The sequence below is a fragment of the Mastigoproctus giganteus genome, chromosome 2, assembly GCF_048544385.1.
Source record: "Mastigoproctus giganteus isolate SK-2022 chromosome 2, ASM4854438v1, whole genome shotgun sequence".
NCBI lineage: Eukaryota > Metazoa > Arthropoda > Arachnida > Uropygi > Thelyphonidae > Mastigoproctus > Mastigoproctus giganteus.
The window spans coordinates 224,551,506-224,574,622 of NC_143576.1; the positions used below are offsets into that span (position 1 = coordinate 224,551,506).

The 23,117-nt window shown below is 34.1% G+C and overlaps 1 protein-coding gene across 3 annotated transcripts in view; it reads right to left on the reverse strand.

Moving 5' to 3' along the window:
• Positions 1-1,394: 1,394 nt before the first annotated feature.
• The window catches only part of kin17 (kin17 DNA and RNA binding protein), a 62,034-nt gene continuing 40,311 nt past the window's right edge, over positions 1,395-23,117 (reverse strand). For all 3 annotated transcript variants that reach the window (XM_090368997.1, XM_090368995.1, XM_090368996.1), the window contains exons 8-12: positions 22,635-22,686; positions 10,829-11,021; positions 5,510-5,578; positions 4,564-4,764; positions 1,395-1,483 (exon numbers count right to left, since the gene is read on the reverse strand). In XM_090368997.1, coding sequence (XP_090225123.1) covers positions 1,415-1,483; positions 4,564-4,764; positions 5,510-5,578; positions 10,829-11,021; positions 22,635-22,686 — 584 coding nt within the window. In that variant the 3' untranslated portion in view covers positions 1,395-1,414. The remainder of the gene's footprint in view (positions 1,484-4,563; positions 4,765-5,509; positions 5,579-10,828; positions 11,022-22,634; positions 22,687-23,117) is intronic.

The window sequence follows — 23,117 nt, forward strand, 5'->3', positions numbered from 1 at the left end:
TCAGTTAACTGGGCAGCATATGAACTTGTAATTGGCAATGATCATCTTAACATTCTGAAAACTTTTTTTGGATTTAGCAACTGAAATGCACCACACATAATTCAGAAAGTAAACTTAACAACCAGTGCAATTAGAATATTAAATTTTTATTTATTCTTGATATGGCTGGGCCCAAAAGAATGTGTGTGTGTCTGCATACATGCTGAATTAATCTATGTACTTTTTTGTGGAAGTTCAAACCCACAACCTCCTTGTTTGTGGTAGTGCACAGTAACCCTTGGACCATGGCAACTTGAACTTTGTTTTCAAACAGTTTATGCCAGAAAAAAACAAAGAAAAAAAGGAGGGAGTATTTTCAAAGTAGTCTCAGTCCCATTCACCTCAGACAGATGAAGTTTGACTATATGCAATTTCAGACCATATATATAATAAAACCAAGGATGCAAATAATAGCTGTCATGGTCTATAGTTGTGATCTGTATTCTTTTGTTCACTAGAAACAAATTAGTCACATTTGTTCAGTGTTCCAGTCAAACCATATTTCTTGCAAAGTTAATGGTCTAAGTTAAGCAGAACTTAAATGGTGAAACAGTAAAGGACTTTTGTACAACTTAGAATCCTGAACATATACATAGTGCTGATCAGATAGACACAGTAAAGTTGTATAAAAAAAACTTACAGCATTGCCCTCAAATTCATTGCCAATCATGTTTCAGCTTTCTAGACACAAACCTGCCATAAAATGGTGAATATATTACTTTCCACATATCCAGAGAGGCAAATCACCACATCAGGATTAGTCACATTAAAAACCTTCACACCAGTGTATAACACAAACATTCCAAGGGGTGTGTGTGAGAGATTTGTATTTTTTTTTTTTTTCCAGCTATAAACAACCAACTGAATTCAAAATAAATAGTAAAATTTCTTTTTTTTTTTTTTTTCATTATTCCAATAAAGTCCTTAAGGCTGGACAGTTATCACCATATTATATTCATATGATAATCATGTTACTCAATCAAGAAAATACTGTTATAAAAGCAGTGATTTTTATGTTAAACACACTGAAATTGTATAATTTATGATCATATTAGAAAAATGTATTCCCCCCCCATAAGATTTATAACAATTTTAATATGAAAGTTGTTCAAGTTTGTGTCAAATGTGTAATATAATTTGCCACTGGAAATGGTTTTTAATAATTTTTTTTTCCCACATAAAATTTTCAAATAAAGATACTAATTTAATATGAAAGCTGCTCTAATTTATATACTGTATTGTGTCTAATGTTATACATAATACTGTACATAACCAAGTGAAAAATAAATTTCCTTCACATAGTTAGAAAGCATTTTATAATAAAATCTATACTCTGTACAAAATTTTACATATACGACACATTTTATAACTGAAATCAAGATGAATGTAATTTACATATGTCTTCGTACTGGACTCCCTTGACAACTCTTCCTTTAAGTAATCCCTGAAAAACAAATACATGTTAAAATGCTATTTAAATTTAATTAAAGTTACTTGAATTTAAAGATTTCTACTTATATAAGTGGAACATGTGAAAACACCGCAAATCCTCATGAACCACTTAACTGGCCATTGCAATATAGTGAAGGACACTATAATTAAAATCTTTCAAATAACATTTAAACATTAAATAAAAATTCTATCTTTAGAAAATCATGAAATGAGATTAGTTCACTGAGTTTTTTTCTGCATTTACCTATTTATATTAATGAAATAACTTTCCTGCTTATACCTCAATCAGATATCCTCAGATGCCTAGTTTCCAAGTTCTGTACCCCCACATCTCCATATGGATTTTCCTTTGCTGTTTGCACCAGATGAGTTGCCTGTCTTTGGATGCAGCATTTTTAGACCTAAGTACAATATTCCAAATGCAGTCTCACTATTGAGTTGTATAATGGAACTATAACCACCTTATCACTAGGTTCAAGAGACTGGTAAATGATAAAACATGCACCTAACTGCTTACACTACATGGTAAGCTTCATGTCTGAATGTATCATGCCTCCAATCATCCATGAAGCTTGTCCAAATTATTTTGAAGAAGCTAAGCCTGATGTACTATTAGATGTCATCCCAATCTTCATATCATCTCCAAATTCCAACATCACACATCTTATTTCCATGTTGCTTCATTCAAGAAAATCAGAAACAAGATTAGCCTCTGCACTGAACATTGAAGGATCCCACTTATAACACTGATCCACTCTGAGGAATGACCATTTATAATAACACTCTACCTCCTTTCTTTTAGCCATTCCTCAATCCAGCTCAGGCCTTAAATTCCAATATGCTCAAGCTTTTAAAAGAACCTTCTATAATCTTCTAGCGTTAAATGCAAGGACGATGATTTTGTTTAGTGGAGGACTTTGCTGAAATTTGACAGTATATACATATTTTTTTTGTAAGGCAACTAATGGTCGAAGTTTGATTTCTGAAATCATTAATGATGGTGAGGCTTTTTTTTTTTTGTCATATGAAAAAAATGGAACTCTATGTAAATTTCATACACGATGCAGACTAGTAATACAAAAAATAATTCATTCTTATTGCATATTGTGGAAAATAAATTCAGTCAATCTATCTGCAATGCAAAATGAGTATGTACCTTATTTCCCCATGTATAAGACGCACCTTTTTTCGAAAAATTTGGGGTATAAAAACTGGGTGCATCTTATACAGTGGTTGTAGATTTTTTTTCCCTTGCATTTCCCGCTTTTTCGCGCTCGTTGTTTCGCACTCGTTACCGGTAAATTAGGTTACGTTTTTCCACATTCTGCCCAGAAATGACTCGGAAAAGATTTTCGTACAGTGCTGAATTCAAGTTAAAAGTGATCCAGTTTGCAAAAGTGAATGAAAATCGTGCTGCTGAACGTAAGTTTGGTCCTCCTCCAACTGAGAAAACAATCAGAGACTGGCTACGAGAAGAAGAAACCCTACTGAAAACGCCACGGCAGAAGAAGGCCATGAGAGGCAAGTCAGCAAAATGGCCTGATTTAGAGAGGGAATTGAAGATATGGATTGAAAAGCAAAGGGCAATTGGAATTCCTGTGTCCACAAAGATGGTTCAGCATGAGGCAAGAAGAATTGCTAATGAAAAAGAAGTTACTGATTTCAAAGGAGGACACAATTGGTGATTCAGGTTCATGAAACGGAATGGACTAAGCATGCGTAACGCACAAGACTTTCCCAAAAGATGCCTGAAAGCTATGAGCAGAAGGTCCTTGAATTTCATCGTTTTGTCATTCAATGTCGGAAGATACATCAGTTTGAGTTGGGACAGATTGCAAATATGGACAAAGTCCCCCTTCAATTTGATGTCCCAAGTAACAGAACTATTGTTAAGAAGGGAGTGAAAACTGTAAATGTGAAGACAAGTGGACATGAAAAGAGCCATTATACAGTTGTTCTAGCTTGTTGTGCCAAAGGAACCAAGCTGCCTCCTATGCTGATTTTCAAATGCAAAACAATGCCAAAAGAAGACATTCCTCAAGGATGATGATTGTCCACATTTATGACAAGGGTTGGATGGCTCAGGATCGGATGAAGATCTGGTTTGAGAAAGTTTGGAGCAGGAGACTAGGTGGGCTCTTATGCAAACCTGGACTATTGGTGTTTGATCAGTTCAGGGCACACATAACAAAAAACACAAAGAAGATTGCTGCAGAGCAAAAAACAAAACTTGCCGTCATACCTGGAGGCTTGACATCCCAGCTCCAACCACTTGATGTCAGCATTAACAAACCCTTCAAAGCTGCCATGAGAGACGAATGGAACCAATGGATGAAGTCTTCTGGGGACAATTTGACACCAGCAGGAAGAGTGAAGAAACCAACTATAGGAGAAGTTTGTACCTGGGTGAAAAGATCCTGGGATAATATCAAGATTGAGATCGTTGTCAAGTTATTTAAGAAGTGTGGCATTTCAAATGCCCTAGATGGAACTGAGGATGAGGCAATATATGAAGACAGCGATTCGTCATCAGACACAGATGAGGACAAGCTAATGGATGGGAGTTTTGACAGTGATGAGTTGTATGAATTTTATGATGACTAAAACTTGAGTTCAAATAACTTCATGTAATACATTTTTTTTTCAAATTTCGGACCCCAAAATTAAGGTGCGTCTTATTCATGGGGAAATACGGTATTATTTCTATTTTTCATAATGATTTCTGTAATCAATTTCTATTATATTCATGTTTTTTCCCCATCTGCTGTACAGTTGGAGCACTGACAAAAAAAAAAAAAAAAGTTGTGGTTAAGTCCTAATCAAAATATTTTGAATGAGTACAAATTTACTATAGATATTTGTACTCTGTTTTTAACAGTGCTGGTGGCTAATTAGATCTCAATTTTTAACTAGACATAAGTTGTTCAAATAAAAAGTAGACAAAGATGAAAAGCACATAAGAAACATTTATCTAAATTAGTGACCACTGAGTGAATATTATGTATGAAGATGGGTATTTGTTATAATAAGTGGTCATTATATATTTTTCTGAAATATTAAAAGATTACTTACAGATGCAATTTTTATTGTTGCACAGAAATCGTCAGGATTAATATCAATCAGGATAGCAGTTGATCCTCTATAAGCTCCATTAACAACACACACACTTTTTCCTAATGCTGGGATCACAGTTTCCAGATGAGCCTGATCTATTTTTAGGGTATCTCCAGAATCAAGCATTTTGATAATGCCTACATATATATTAGAAACTTCCTTCAATAAAAAAAAAATAATAATAATTTGCTTATGTAACCAGTTATCGCTGAAAATTAAATGGGGGGGGGGAGAAATACACATGACAGAATCCATAACAGAAAGTTTTAAGTCACAGCACAAGTCAAAAATGACTATTTGTACTGTTGGTCCCAAATCCACCTGACTTTATTATGACTTTTGCAAATTTCAGAATATGCAATATTAAACTCAATTTAAAAGAAAGTTACCTATAAGGTATAATACAGCCTAACCTAAAATAGAGAAAAGCACAGAAAAGTTTCCATAATAGCATAATATCAAATTAGCTGATGTTATATTAAGTTTTATAAGTACAGCTCATACTGCACAACATGTGTTCTAAAAATTCAGTATATAGTAAAAACATGTGCTATAGCATGCACATTTTCATATAAAATGTCAAGGATAGTTCCAAGAAAGCTATAAACTGACAATACTTACCTCATTTTCAAACTTATTTTTATCAATACATATTATGCTACGAATGATATATTAAAACTCAAAAAGTTATTAAATAAAACTCTACTGAAATCAAATTTATATGAGCAATATATATTTTTTATGGCTAATTTCTCAAATTGTAGGAAGGTAGGGGAAGGAGAATCTTCCTTTCACTCAATTTATAAGGAGTGCTATAAATTTAGATGGCATGAGTTAAGATAAACTCATCTCTTGATAAAAATAAGTACTTTTTCTTTTTTTCAAAATATAAAAAAATACTCACCTCAACTACTCCTTTCTTTTTGTAATACTTGTCACCAAGTTTTTTGGCAATAACTTTCACAATTATTCCCTGAAATTGTAATAATACAAATCACACTCAGTGTCAGAAAAATTGCCCCACTATACATACAAAGTGTAACTTGATTTATCTGAGTCTCAGTATACAAAAAAATAGGGGTAAAGGCAAGAAATGGGCAAAACATCAAAACAAAAGATATTTAATGTGGAAATTCAGCATTCATCAGTATGAAGTATGACTCCTTTAGAGGGCAACAATGCAGGCTGTTATGAGCCTTGGCATTGAGTCAAAAGGTTCCTCTTGGTCTATCTGTTCCATTAACACCACTGTGGTTTGAGCTGACTGTTGAAATATGACTAAGATGCCGTCTCATCACGTCCCAGACATGCTCAACAGAAAACAAATCAGAGGATTTAGACCAGAATAGCATGATATTGCAAGTGAACTATCTGATAATAGTGGAATGGGAGAAAACACTGTTCTATGTATTCAGATCTGTCACAATGTGCTATTTCTCCAATGGCTCATATAACCATTGGAGAAATGGTAAAAGGACAGGCCTAAGCACAGCTTAAGTACACTCGGTGATCACTGAATTATGACCCCCATCCAGAATGAACTATGCTGCATAGCTTGCAATATAAGAAGCTAAACAGCTTTGTATGGTAGAGTGGTAATTTTAAGTAGCAGTTATGGGATATAGTAAAGATATCATGGAGTTTTAAAAGGACATGATTGTGGGAGCATGTGCATCAAGTGCTTCCATATCAGAAACGGCATGTCTTGTCAGTTCTTTGTACACCTTAACCACAGTGGGTTAAGGTGTACAAAGAACTGTAAAGATTACAGAAGGTGAACGTTTGTGGCAAGCAAAGTCACTGTTGCAACAGTTGATATTACAATACAATATGGGGAATGCAAGAACGATATCCCAAATGATGATGCATCACACACACGCAGATATACAGTAAACCCCCCGCTATTCGCAGGTGTTACTTTCCTGAGAAATGTTGCGAATGCCAAAAACGCGAATACTGAGTTATGGCTCCCATAGTAATAAAGGGTTTCCGTTCCAAAGTATGAAATATATAAGAAAAACTAGTCTAAAATTTTGTCGATGTATGTATTATAGGTACCTTCATAATATGACTATGTACATAGACATAGTTAAATGCAAGCATATGGCATCGAAGTTAAAATAAGAAACAATTTAATATTAAATGTAATATTTATTAGAAATTTCAAACAAATCTTTCAAACCAACGCCTTTGCTAGCAAAAAAACTTATCCCGCCAGTGCTATCACCAGTTTCGCTAAAGTGTTGATAAAGGAGTTTTGCCTTTTCACGAATGATGAGTGAACTTAACAGAATTTTATTTTGAGTTCGGTCTTCTATCCACAGATTTAAAGCTTTTTCCATATTTTCTAATTTAACATCACGAGTTACAGAGCAAATTTTTGAAGCAATTAGCGCGTTTTCACGGACACTACGGTGGATTTTTTCTTCCGATTTTTTGATTGATCGTACTGTTGACTCATTGATTTTATAATGTTTTGCCACTGAGGAGACACTTTCACCATTAGAAATTGTCTAATAACTCAATTTTATTCGCTAATGTCATCGCCTTCTTTGATATTTTCACATTTCTCTTGTTATTCGTAGCCATATTTTTGTACGAGTTAGAAAGAACTTGTCCACAATAAAGTCACTTTCTTCTGTTAATACACTTGAAAAAGTCTGTTTTACATTGCAAAACGGTAGATTTATCACTTTTGTAAGCATGTCAATTTATAACTTGATAAATTTATCAAGTTATAAATACAATATGGGCAATAATTTATAAGCATATAAATTAAAAGCAAACGACGAAACCTTCCATGACAAGCGCATAACACATACTGATCAAGGATTAGCGAGAAACATCCACGCTCGCGATTTTGTCACCCCTCTTCTCCCACCCACTGAGCGCTGTTTTGACCAGGAAAGATAATTTTAGCCACGCCCATGTTTTTTTTATGGCGAAAAATATTCACGGCGCTTTAAAATTCACATTTTTTTAGGTTTCATTTTATATTAAATCAGCGATCGCGAATACGCGAATACAGATACCGCGAATAGCGGGAGTTTACTGTATAGGGTTTCACAGCAGATGACCCAAGAGACACCCTCTCCTCACTGCTGCTCATCAAAGGTGAATGCTGTGATGTCAACAACATGCTGGTTGGACACTAGAGAATTGGAAAAGAGTGTGCTGGTTGGAAGAGTCTAAATACCTGGTGCAACACACCAAAGGATGCCTTTGTGTGTGGTGCAAGTAACACAAATCTATGGACTCACTGTGCATGGTGCCCACTATCCCAGCAGGTGGCGGTGTTTGCTTAATATGGGGCATGTTTTGCTGGCAAGAAACAAGTTCCCTTGGTGCATATGGACCAATGTTTCACTGGTGAGGTCTACCGGTAGCTCTTAGGAGACCAAGTGCACCTTGCCATGTTCCATTTTTTTCCCAGACAAACAGAATCTTCCAAGATGATAATGCACTGTGTTATCAGGCCCACACTGTACACAAGTGGTTCTAGGAACACAGTGAACATATCACCATCTTTTGATTGGCCTCCAAATTCACTTGACCTCAATCCAATTGAACACCTGTGGGATGTTTTGGAATGGGAAGTGAGGTTTATGGACATGCAACCATCATCTATTCTGACACTGTGGAAGTAGAATGGCTGCATATCCCTATGGACATCTCCAGACATTTAGTGGGGTCAATGCCTAGGTGAATAGCGGCTGCTATCCGTGCAGTGGCCCAATACAGTATTCAGTAGGTGGTCATAATTTAGTGATCACTGAGTGTATGATGTCAGCCCATGAGACAACTATACACAAAAACCAGCAGTGAATGGCTATCATAAGAAATGGTACCCCATAACATGATTCCTTGCGCTTGATTTGTGTGCCTTTGTTAGATATACTTTCACTAGGTAATTTATATACTTTCACTAGGTAATTTATATACACAGACTGATCTATTATCACTCACCACAAAAGAATCTTGACTCATGATTAAGCACTGCCTCTCATCAGTCTTCACTCCAGCTGGTTTTATCTCTGTAGTACTAAAGTCATTGTCCACGATGAGGTATGATGTGTGGGGGGAATGCAATGCAGTGCGCACTATGGGTGCAATTCCACCTCTAACAGGCTTCTACTGAAGGTATTTCTTGATACTTGGCTGCATCAACAGTAATCACCTGATACTTCTTTCTTTCTTCAGTGTATCAGTCTATCGACTGGTTTGCCCCTTTGATGCACTGTCTCCATTTCTCTGGTCTTGTGCTAGGTGTTTCACTTCTGCATAGCTTCGAAGCCAGTTTCCTTCAGAATTGTATTTATGATGGTGTTTCTTGGTCTTCCTTGATTTCTTTTTCCCAGTATTTTGCTTCCCAGCACATCCAGTAACATCCCTCTATGCCTCATGGTGTGTCCAATCCATTGTAGCCATTGTCTTCTGATTCTTCTTAGCAATTCTCTCTTCTCCTATATGTTGTAAAATGATGTTATTACTCATTTTTTCTGTCCAGCTAATCTTTTCCATTCTTCGCCAGCACCACATCTCAAAAGCCTCTAGTTTTTTCAAGTTGGTTTTGTTCAATGTCTCTGCTGAATACAAAGCAATTGACCAAATGTATGTTTTCATAATTCTTTTTCTTAGGTCACCTGATACAGCCACTGAAAAGGACATTATCAGGCAGATATACTTTGAATTAATAAAAAATCCTGCATTACTTTTTAAATAAATTGTATTTATAACTAGGTAACTGCTTGGACACATGGTCATAAATGAGGTATAATTTTAAAATAAATATCATTAAAAATAACAATAACACAGGTAAAATTTAACAAGCAATTTAGGAAGGAGTCATACACTTCAAGTTAATTCTATAGTTCTTTGATTGCAGCAAAAGGAATTATAAGATGGGCTGAAACAACATTTTTTTTTCAGTTGTCTTTGCAGTTCTGCTACAGTCAAACAGCATGAAACATATGGCCATCTTAAATTCTTTGCTAAGTTATTAGCTATGTTATTTTTATTATTTGTTTATTTTTAAAAATTTGAACCAATTATCATTAACTGTACATTTCCATAAGCAGTTACCTAATTATAAATACATCACATTTCAAAAGCAGTGCAGTGTTTTTCATTCTTCCAATTATTATCATCTCTAATCCTTCTCACAGAGGTAAATCTGTTGGCTGCAGCCTACCAGCAAATTCTCTGTTCTTTAAGCTCTGATGTTGTCTCTATACTCTAGAACTTGAACAACAGCTGTGGGCATGTTCTGCTGTCCACTGCTGCTAGTACTGACCAGCTCTCCAATGACCTTATCCAACATGAATAGCAGTTTATCAGGTGGACCATCCAGCTTCATAGATCCAGTCTATTTGAACCTATTCAAACTTATTCAATTGGATATATGTTGCTGACAAATATGATCTGGACATTTAAAAGCCTTTCCAACAAACAAACTCATCAATATTTGGTCTTCTTCTGCATCTAATAATAGCACATATCATTGCCCACCCTGCTTATTTTGCCTGTTTGGTCGCTGCATATATCAGAGATTTATCACTCATATGCAAATTTTCAGACAGTTCCATTAACTCTTTTAAGGTAAGACAACTTTTCTGAAAATAAGTTAAATAACTGTAAGTTAATCATATTCAATCTTTTAATTTAGTAATAAGAAATTTTCTTTCTGTATTTATTTATTGTCTTTTGAATATTTGTACAGTTCATTTTTACTGGCTCACAAAAAAGGTAACATTAAATATTCCAGTAGTTCTCAACTAAATTTTGTTTTAATTTAGACTTATCATTAGATTTTTTTTCTTATTAATAGTTGTTGGAGCAATATTAACAGAGAATGGCTATGATGACTTAAAGGTCTAAGATACCATCATACTGTAAGACAATAGTTAAAAAAAAATGAGACATTTCTAGTTATGCATTTCTTTTTTCATTAAATTATACCTGAAATTGTTTGTATACCACTGGCACATATAACAGGAGTTGAGAATCAACGTTGTGCATTTTGCTTTATAAGAGTGTTTTCACTTCTTAATTAAATAATTACAATAATAATTTTGTTGTTTTGATATAAATTCTGAATAACATTCTAATAGCATCAATGTTAATAAATGTCAATATCAAACATGTCTAATCATTTTGTCATCTGTGTATGTAAATATAGATTAACATGCAAAAGTGATATGCAAAAAATAACTGCAAAACTTACTGGTGTTAACCAATACTGTTTACGATTTAACTTTTCTTTTGTTCTCTCTTGCTCTTCCATTATTTCATCTAGAGCACTTTTCTTTTTTTTACTTTCTAGTATTTCATTGGCAATATTTTTTCTTTTATCTGACTTTTCCAATGCTCCCTTAGATGATACAGATGTGAACAGAGGATTTTGAGTTAAAGACAACCTGTGAAATTTTAAAAGCTGCTATGTAATGTTTTATTCAGTTAACATGCATTTATACAAAAGCATGCTGAAAAATAATGCTTCCTAATTTTTTCTTTTTTTTTTTTTGATAACAGGAACAGATAGGTCATTGAAACAAAAAGAGAGTACTTCCCATGAACTCTGTGTAATGTTACATAATTACTTCAACATAACCTCTGTGGTCAGTCCACACTTCTGTCAACATAAGTCAACTGTGACAGAGCTGTATATCATCTTCATTTCTATCTTTACTTTGTCTGACAAGCCCTCTTAGACATTCCTTCTTATATGATTCACAATGTATAATGGGTGGTCTAAGAAAACAGTCGGCACAACTTTGCCAGCAGAGAATGTGGTCTTGAACTTCTCTTGTACTGGAGAACCTTTGTGATGGTATTTCATCAACTGTCTCTAATTTTCTGTCTCAGAATAACTTGCCACCTTTCATCTCCAGTAAATTTGTAACCTCCATGTTCATATCACTAAAACAACTGTCAGTAAATGTCCATCCACTTCTTTTGGATCTTCAGTGAGCATTTGAGGAATCCAATGCAAACACAACTTCCAGTATCTGATATCAGCAACCACTGCCAGCACTCACTCATGTGAAATGGCAGTTTTGTTTGCTATTGACTACCGTGAAATGGGAGATTCTCTCTGATCATTTTATCAATATAATTTCAGTGAGCCTTGCCATGCTGTTCATGGCTTCCCAACACTCTGCACAAACATCTCCATAAATTTTCATTCACTGAATGAATGTTAATCAATGACACATTCTACAGTCAAAAACCACGTTTATCCTATACTGGCATCATCTCCTCACATTGCCATTTTCACTGCTGTCATTCGGAAACTTCTAGTGACAGAACAATGAAACTTCACATAGAAGTGTGGGAAAGCATAACAGAACAAGTGTTGTTTAGTTAGTATAGGGTTTGTTTCTTAGTATAAACTCAGGAAGTATTACTTTTCGGTATACTCATATTGTTCATTTATAGGATCATATTATTCCTGTCACTTTTGAAACTGGAATTTTACAATCTCTCCAAGGAAATCAAGAAGATCTCAAACCAATAAGCAAAACCTCTATTTGGAATACTGCAAAGATTTATATTACATTAGATGAGAAACAAAATTATAAAAAAAGGGCATTAATTACATTTATAACAAAATATCAAGTTTTCTGAATAATCAAATTACGAACAGGATCCTGACGTTTTACTTAAATATATTTATAGATTTTTTATGGATCTATCATGTGGAGAATAGTTTCTATGTGTAATTTGAAACCAACTACAGTCGAACTTGGTTATAACGAGCACGGAAATAACGAAATCACAGCCATAATGATTTTAATATATGCATATTCCCATATAATTGCTCACTGTTATAACAAAAATATACCGTACAAATTTTGGTAACAATGCAAACATTCTTAATTGCTCCGGTAGTCGAAAAAACCAATTTCTGGAATAGACAAAAAAAAAAAAAATATGAAAAGGGCAACTTAGGTTTTATGACCACCCACATCAGATTAGCGACCAGTTTATGCTCTTGTCCTTTTAGGGACAAGGGCTATACAATAGTGCATGCCGTTCCGCTTATCGCATTACCCTATTTACAGATCGTCTTGCATTACAGATATTCACTGAACCATAAATTTATTTCGGGACTTCTAAGAACTTTGTATGCAGATCACTTTACTGTCATTTTAAAGTAAAACCAGTTAGAAACGAACTCTTCCTTCAGAAACAAGTCTACTAACAAAAGAAATTGTCTTGATTTGCAAAAAATTATTTGAGTTAGAATGTGTGCAAAAAATGCTGAAGTGTGTAAAAAGTTTTCTTTGTCCTCTTCAACAGTATCAACATTGTGGAAGAATAACATTGTTTACATAGCAGCACTGGAAAAGAACATAAATTTAAAAAAAAAAAAAAAAAAAAAATTTAGAAAGTGCGAGGTTCCAAAGTTGATGAAGCATTGCTTCAATGATTCACTACACAAATCAGTGCTGGATTTTCAATAGACAGTCTGATCTTGAAGGCTCAAGCGGAAAAATTTGCTAAACAATTTGGACGCGACGATTTTGTATGTAACAATGGCTGGCTCGATCGATTTCAAAACTGAATAAGAGTTTATTAATACAAATAATATGTAGGTATATACTAATATTTTTTCTCTCTAATATTTCTTTTGTTTTTTGAATCTATCTTTTTATCAAGTTATTGAGAATTAAAAAAACAGGAGGTAGATTTAACTCATCACTGATATAGTGAGTAATGGTTATAATGAGGAAATTTTGTTGGTCTCTTGATGCTCATTATAACCAAGTTCGACTGTATTTTATTGAAGAATAAAGAATAATAAAATGGACTGCGAATCTGGTTTTCCACTCACCAAATCTAAAAGCTTGATGTTTAATACAAAAGATTATATATCAATAACAATAAAAATACACAAATAAATAAATAATTGATCAGTAACTTATCAGAAGCTATAAGGCTAACATTTCCCAATTTGTCAAGCATGAAATATTGAATTTCGCCTAAGCAATGCTGGATACTTCAGGTGGTATAAAACAGTGCCATTTCAAAAGAAAAAAATTACATAATGTTCCATAATTTACATAATATTTTCAGCCAATCTTTCTGGTAAGCATGTTCTGAATACTGGAGTATTTTATGTGAAAAAAGTAGCAATAAACAGATTTTTTTTTTTTTTTTTTTTTTTGGTTGAAATAATCAATTAATTTCATCAATCAGATGAATTTCTATGATATGAAAGATAGCTCATACAAAATAGCTAATTACAAAAATCAAAAACATAAGTTGAAAACCATTTCAGCAATAACTACTATTCACACTAACAATTATACTAGATAAGTAAGAGCTTCCATAGGCTCAATTTATCCTATGTTATATTAACATTTCAAGAATCAAGAATAAACAAAGGAATTACCTTTATTTCGTCTATAGAACTTCTTATCCAAATCTCCTAAAATGCTGATAAATTATGAATGATAATTTAAAATAATTAAAAACAATTTAAAACTAAAAATGTGTTCCTCACCATCAGCAATTCAATACCCCAGGATCGCAGTCTTGGACCTGAACCCGACCTCAGAAATACCAAACCCCATGTAACCTCTAGTGATGGAAGATATTATGTCAAAAAACGCGGGTTAAAAATATAAGTTGGAATACGATTAAAATACAATGAAAAATAAAATATTAAAATCCACTAAAATTTCCTCCCTGAAGTGGGCCAAAACTGATGAATATTGTGTATGTGTATTACATTATAAATAATTAGATTAATCTTTAGCATGCATGCATTCGAATGACCATGAATCAGATATGAGAAATGGTCAACGGATGTTAATAGAATTATTTTGTAGTTTAATTTCTAAAGTTTTGGCAATTAACAACTTAGTATAATTATGCTGAATATTCAAAATTTTAGCTTTATTAAAAAGAAACATGATTGCGTTTATATCACATGAAATGCTAGTTCCAAAGCATTGGCACGCAATGCATGAACAGATGCTTCATGTTGCTTAGCCCTAAGATTTAAAATGCATCTTGTTGATTCAACGTAAGCAGAGTCGCAATCCTTACAAGAAATGTTGTAAATGAGGTCATGTGACTGTTCGGAAGAAGATAATACCGAATGATTTCTTAATATTGAATGTAATTTATGCATTGCAAAAAAAAGGATTTTTGAGTTAATTAAATTATTGATTGAAGCAAATTATATTTTATTTCAGGGTAAGATTTATAAACAGATTTTTGGTTTACCCACGGGCCTAAGAGGCTTAACTGCAGAGATTAGATAGAATAGAAAACATATTCTTAACACCATTTTTACCGAAAATTACATTTCATGGTAGATACCTCGACAATATTCTAATTATTACGGATCGCAACACTACAAAAGTTTTTACAAACCTTCAATAACATTCACAGTAGGTTGAAATTTACACTAGAGAGAACATAAAGAAACTAGGACCATCAATTTCTTAAACTTCACACTTAAAAGGGAGGGTGAAAACATAAGTTTTAGTATTTATTGCAAACCCGTAAACACGGGGATATTTCTTCACCACAATAGTTATTTACCTGTATTCATATAAAAGGTCCATCATGTTGAATCAGTTCTTAAATGTGTATAAAAATTCAACAATACAAATTGCCATACAGACAGAAATAGATGAGCTGACTAAAAGGTTTCCCTCTTGCCTCGATTAATAGTATTAAATTGGAGGCTAAAGATAAAATAATTAACACTAGACATAATTACAAGATCAATAAAAAATATTTTATTACAATTCCGTATGTTGAACACCGGTACAGACAATTTATCTTTTTAGAGGTACTGAAATGAAAACAGTAGATAAACCGACACATAAATTACATTCAATATTAAGGAATCATTCGGTATTATCTTCTTCCGAACAGAACACACGACCTCGTTTACAACATTTCTTGCAAGGATTGTGACTTTACTTATGTTGATCAACCACATGCGTTTTAAATCTTAGGGTTAAGCAACATGAAGCATCTATTCATGCATCACGTGCCAATGCTTTGGAACTAGCATTTCATGTGATAAACGGAATAACATGCTTCTTTTTAATGAAGCTAAAATTTTGAATATTCAGTGTAATTATGCTAAGTTGTTAATTGCCAAAACTTTAGAAATGAAACTACAAAATAATTCTATTAATATCCTTCGACCATTTTTTGTATCTGATTCGTGGTCGTTCGAACACATGCGTGCTAAAGATTAATCTCTTAATTATTTATAATGTAACACACATACACAATATTCATCAGTTTTATTCCAACTTGTGAGCACAACACGTCAAAGTTTTGGTCCTCTTCAGGGAGGAAATTTTAGTGGATTTTATTATTTTATTTTTCATTTAGATGTAATTTTATTTTATTTATGTGTAAACTCAGTCCAACTTTTGTCCTTTTCTTCTTTAACAATTCTGTTTGCTTTTTTTTCTTCTCATTATATATCTCTTTGTCCTCTTCCAATTTTGTTTTCATAAATTTCCTGAATGCATCATTCTTCAGTTCCACTGCCCTTTTAACTCTGTCATTCCACCAGTGTTTTTCTCTCTCTCCGTTCAAATTCCTCCAGTCCTCCCACATACCCCTACAGCTGTTTGAACTGAAATGACATCACCTTCTTAATTTTTCCCATTCCTTGTTGGCACCTTCTGTCATTGTACTTGGTACTTTCTCTTTAATCTTCTCTTAAAATTTCTTTCTTGTCTCCTGATTCTGCAGTTTTCAAATCTTTATCTTTTGTCCAGTTCTACTCTATTTTTATTCTCAACTCTTATCCTAAATTTGGCCACCAACAGTCTGTGGTTGCTATCCATGCTTAGCGAGGGATAAAATTTATACCTTTACATAAATTCAATCTAAGGGAGAAATTTTCTTTTACCCAAAAAATTGTTAATTACTAGAATAAGTGACTTCCAATGGAAAGCTTATGCATATGGCTTAGGGAAATTCAAAGGTCAGCTGAATCGGTACCAGTGAGAGGATGGTAAACAACTTTTTTTCTTTTTTTTTACTTGGTACAACAAATGCCTGGTTTCCTTTCACCATACAGCCAATACTAACTTATAGAAACTGGAATCCAGAAAACTTTTAATCCAGATTAGCTTTTAGGTCAAAACGCAATGGAAATATTTCTTCCAATTTCTTTAGAATGTTTCTTCCAAATTAGTAATAAGTAATTAATATGCATCATATGATGCAACAGAATAATTACACATTGATAGGAAATACAATAAACCATATTTTAATATTATTTACTTCATTTACATGTTCAAAATGCATTCTCTTGCAAACCCAAAGAAATCACAGCAAGGGTTTGTGATTCCTTCAGGGTTAGGGAAAATCATGCTTGACTAATCCGATAAATTACTATGGCATCATGTGGCTGGATGCAAGAAACAACTCTGACATTACATACTTAGACTTTAGTAAAGCATTTCATTCCAAATGGAGTAATATCTCCCTGAAAGTGGTCAGGACGTATCAAGTCAGATCAAGTTCAGATGAATTCTAAATCTGTGTGGTTTAATATGATTTACGGTTAAAGGAACATGATAGTAGGGGTAAGTTATAGGCCAAATGATAATTAAGAGGAGTACAGAAATATCTTTTGGGTAAACTTGAAATGTATGAGCAAGCATGACTGCCTTAATTACAGGTGACTCCAACCCATCTCTTTTAGAATGGACGTTGTGGAAGAGCAATATGCCATGCAGAAACAGTTTTTTGAATAACAGTTGTCCAGAACCATCTGGACAACTGTTATTTATACCAATATCTCAGATAGAGTACAAGTATTCTAATATCCTTGGCTTTTGACACTAAGGATCCAAACTGCTTTTTGTACTGTCAAAAACTTTACAGTATACAAGACTCAACAGCAAGTGGTCACCACCATGTCATAAAACAGATAGTGTCTAAAGAAATTTCTGTGATCAAAGGAAAAGTTTTCAATTTCAAGATTTTACTTTTTCCAATTGCACTCTAGTGAACCAAGGTATTTCTGGACTCTACTGACTAGAGAACAACAACCGGTACTTGGATATGAGTTCATTATGAGAAGTATTCAAGGACCACCTCAAATACTTCCCATAATTCTAGAGAACAAAAACTTTCCTAAATTCTAGAGGCCACCAACACATTTGTTCCAGTGGAGCAATTCCACAAAAGAAAAAAGCACAGGATAGTTACAAAGTATTGAGACACTGATTTACATGAATATCATAAGCATATATGAATTCTGCCTGTTTACCCCAAAACCGGTAATGGGGTAGGAAGACAAAAGCTGAGTATGTGAAATTGCTAGCAAAGAGCTAGGGACAAGGAGTTATATTCATACATGAATATTAAACAAGAAGAGATTGACCATACAGACAACATTAGATAGGTTCAACAGGTACTCTGCAACAATGTTGCAGAGTATAGGTTGGAAAACTGAACCACAGGAGAACAGTGACAAGGAATTAGATTGCTGTCAAATATGTGATATAATGATGCCAGAGAACAATCTCAGAAAAGTTACTGCTGATGAAGTCAAGGGAAGGTCCATATACAAAAAAAAAAAAAAAAAGTTGCCTGGCTTCCACACTTCACAAAGGAGGTGGAGGCAAAAGACCAGTGGATATAACTTCTTGCTTGACCAGTCTGGTTAATTATTATGATAAAGTCATAAAAAAAAGTTGGATGCAAGAAACTTCAATATTATTTATCTTTACTTCTGGCTGTGAAGTAAGACAGAGACAGAAGCCAGATGGTAGACATAAATGGATGTTCTTCAGGGTGGATCGGCATGACAAGTGCAAGTGTTTTAAATGAATATTTATTAATGATGAGGGACTACAAGGGAACTGTCCAAGTTTTCTGATTATTGGAAAGTAGGAAGGATGGTTAATGGCCAGAACCAAGACTTGTGGCTTCAAAATGACTTTGATCAGTTGTTTTATATAATCTGAATCATGGCATCTAAAGTTAAATTTTTCTAAATATAAAGTTTCACACCTGTGAACAAGAAATCTAGGAGTTACTTATAAGCTAATGGGGAGAAGTTTAAAATGGTTCAGGTCAAAAAAGACTCAGGGCTTATGACACAATCTAATATGAAATTTACCATGCAGTGTAAGCAGACAGCAAGAAAGCACATGGCTAATTGTCTATGATTCATAGCACTTTTGCAAGCAGGGTGATGGATGTCATTGTCCCTATTATAAGGCAGAAGCTTGTTTGTTTGTTATTTGGTTTTTAGGAGCATTAGCAACTAAGGCCATATTGCTCCAGGGATATGCGGTGGTCATTCCCTGACCTTTCCGCATCCTCCGTATTTGGTGGTCACGGGCTCGAACCCACCCCGGTCTAATCAAGAAGCGTGTACTACACATTGCTGCTCCTGTCCACCTGGCTATAGAAGCAAGACTGCATTTTGAATATTGTATTCAGGTCTCTCTCACTCACTCACTCACTCACTCACTCACTCACACACACACACACACACACACACACACACACACACACACACACACACACACACATTTACAGAAGGTTCAAAGAAAGAAGACTGGCAAAGGGTGCGAACTGATATCAATATTAGGTATGAAAAGCCTGGCAACTGGACATCTGGGAGGTCCAGGATGGAAGGGGGGGGGCTATAATTAAAGTCTATAAGATCCTGAAAGGGATCAGCAGAACTAATGATGGGACACATTTTCACAAGTAGTAAAGAGAAGAAACAGAGATCACAAATATAAAATCTTAGAGTAAAGTTCAAGAAGGAATTAGAAGGTTCACATTATGGCAATGGGAAAAGTATGAGTGATTGGAATTTTTCTTTTTAGCAGATACAGAAAAGTCCACTTCCTTACATCATTTAGCCATTCTAATAGTTAAGATGAGATTGGGGCAAAATTATGGGCTTTCTTCAAAGAGGATCACAATCTAAAGCAGTGTTTCCCAAACTTTTTTAGTCATGGAACACTTTTCATCCCACAGTATATTTGCGGAACACACATATATATACACAGAACACAAGTTCAGCGGGATCCAAAGAACTGTTTGCTAATATTTTATTACATACGATGCACTGTGCATCAGGAGCATCTTTATTTCCAACACATATAAAGCCGAAATGTGAATAACTGTCAACCTATTTTTGTTTTGGTTTTTTATTAGTCGGTTACTGTTTTTTCACTTTGGATTTTTGGGGAACAAAAGGCTGCGTTTGTTCATCCTCAATTTGAAGTGTGACAATATTATGTTTGTTTTCATTGACTACAGTTCCAATACTAGAAGTACTTGCTTCTCGTTTTAAAGTTCTTTTTTCAACCACATCTCCATGGTCATTTATTTTAATAATAATATTTCGAAATACTGATAAATATCAAAAAACATTTATGCAAGGAAGTGAGTTTAGTTATTATATCGGTTCGCTTCCCTCTCTCCTTCAACCTGTGTACTCCAGGCTAAATCGCATACGAATGGCATATTAGATCACTACATTGCTACTTTTTCGTAGATGTCATTACCTCTATGCATACTTTTCTATGCAAAAGCCCACCAAAATAAATGTCTATGCCAGTATATTAATAACCGAAAAAAAATTATAATGATACAAAAGTGGCGTACACTACAAATATGCAAAATTTATGTATTTTATTTATTTTTTTTAATTATTAATTACGATTTTTCACAGAACGCAGTTTGGGAAATGCTGATCTAAAGCGAGATTCCTAAAGGACTGGTGGCGAGGCTCCTCTCATTTCCAACTTTCTTAAATGATTTTGATGAATGTGTATAGAGCACCTTATCAAAATTTGTAGACAATACAGTCAGAAGGTTTTTTTTTTTTTTTTTTTTGGTAGTTGTTGGCGCATAGGCTTCTGTGGCCATAATGCACCTCCCAAGGTTTTTGCAGTAATTTGATCCAAGCCCGAGGCGGGAATCGAACCCACGACCTTTGGGTTGTCAAGCAGGCACTTTACCCACCCGGCTAGCCCGGTCGGCTACAGTCAGAAGGGTGATAAATAATCGTAATAAGGCATGCTACTTTAAAACAATTTGCACAGGCTGCACAAACAACAATTTCAGTTTAATGCTGCTAAAGGTAAGATTCTAAAACTGAGATTCTAATTACCAAAGGTACAAGGACAACTTTATAAGGGAAAGAGGAGCTAAAGCCCATGTATATTTTATCAGTGGTTTACTATTTGCATATAAGAAAAACAAGATTATAGTTCTGTTAAAGAAGTCAATTTTGAGATTGTGCTTTTAATATTGTATTCAAGCCTGGAAGCCACATCTGAAAAGACTTCTTAAATAAGGTTTAAAGGCTGAGGTTGAAGGATTCCACAGTACTACTATATGTCATCTGAAGAAAACTACAAACACAGTTAATATCAAATTCAAGTCAAATCAACTTTTTAAATTTGAACTTTTTCTACCTCCTTTATTAGACTAGACAAAGACAGTAGGAAATTTAAAATTGAGAAAGGAGTTTGACAAGGAGACACAATATCTCCGAAGCTGTTTACTGCTGCCCTTGAGGAAGCTTTCAGAAGATTAGAATGGTCGCAGAAAGGAGTCAATGTGAACGGAGAGTATCTAAACCATTTACGATTTGCAGATGACATTGTGGTCATAAGCCATGATCCCAAAGAATTAGAGGAAAATCTTAATCAGTTACGCACAGTTAGTAAGGATTTTGAACTAAAGATGAATATGGCTAAAACAAAAGTAATGATGAACAAGTATGCCACAGAAAGGGAAATAACGATTGAAGGAGCAGTAATTGAAAAGATGGAGTCATATACTTATCTGGGACAAGTTATTAGCTGTAATAATGATAAATGGCTGGAAGTCAAGAGAAGAATAAATTTTGGATGGGTAGCATTCAGGAAATATAGTCACATACTGAAGAGCAATATCCCAGTTTGTCTGAAACGTAAAATAATGAACCAATGTATACTCCCCACCATGACTTATGGAAGTGAAACTTGAGCACTCACCAAAAGAATGGAAGAGAAGCTGAGAACTACACAGCGAAGAATGGAACGAATTATATTGGGAATCAGACTGTTAGATAAGAAGAGAAACACATAGATTAGGCATCAAACTTAAGTAAAGGACATTCTTATCAAAACTAAAGAACTAAAATGGTCTTGGGCAGGACACATAGCTCAAAGCCATGATGACAGGTGGACTAAGAAAATAACAGAATACCCTAAGAGGAGCTAGAAGAAAATCTGGAAGACAAAGTCGGAGATGGATAGATGAAATTCATGAGTTTGTGGGTAGTAAATGGATGGCCAGTGCTCAAAACAGAAGGAACTGGAAAGTTGCTGGAGAGGCCTTCATCCTGCAGTGGATTGAAAATGGCTGATGATGATCTCTACAAATTGATGCCAACCTCTCAGTTGGGTCTCTATCAGTATGTAGAAGTATGCAAGTACAAATGCTGTTGTAATCTGTCATTCAAAAGACACCTTCTTCTGATGGCTGTAAGTCTCACTTCTTTCAGAAGATTAACAGAATCTCTCCTTTCAGAAGTAGGTTAAATAATCTGAGATATTTTCTCTGGAAGACATTCTTTTCTCAGCAATATCAAAATTTTCCTTTGCTGGGCCAAGTTAAACTGTAACTGTTACTCCACAAGTTTCCAATTCTTGGAGTTTTGTCCAATTGCAGCTGTTTCACTGGTTTGCTTTGCTTTATTTTTTCTGAGGACAATTGCATGAATTATTTTTGCATTAATCTATCTTATCATGTAAATAGTACAAAAACTAGTTTTTCTTCCCTCTATCCCTGCCACTGATGAAATTTAGCAAGGCATTTCATTATAAGGAGGTTCTTGTTTTTATAACTATTCAACAGTTTTATTAATGATCAAGATAAGCTGCTTAAAAAAAGTACATATTCAATTAAAATCCATCTCATATCTTTTTCCCCATCTACGAATCTCTCTCTCTCTCTCTGTGTACTCATACACAATTTTTTTTTTTTTTTTTTTTAGATATAAGGGTACTTACTTGGATTCTTTAGTTTCCTTTGTTTTAACAATTCCTCCAAGATTCAACGTAACTGAAAAATATATGGACAGACAAGTAATTAACAAGTGCATGGTTATGCATGCAATTTCAAGAAAGCAAATAACATTAATAGGACAATACTGTTTCAAGGCAGCAGAAGAGATTGTAACTAATATAATTCATAATTAACTTTATTTTATAAAACTTGTTATATAATATTTCATAGTTCTATAAGTATAGTAAATTAATAAGAGGAGTTTACCTCAATATAGTACGTGGAACACTTCCGAAGTGTTCCACGTACTATATTGAGGTAAACTCCTCTTATTAATTTACTATTATTATCAACGTAGAACATATTGAGTATTTCAGCTCTGATTCATACTATATAGTTCTATAAGATATGAAATCTTTCTTTTAAAAATATTACACTTTCAAAAGAGTACTAGTAATGTGTTTTCTGAAGAGTAAGTTAACAAGATT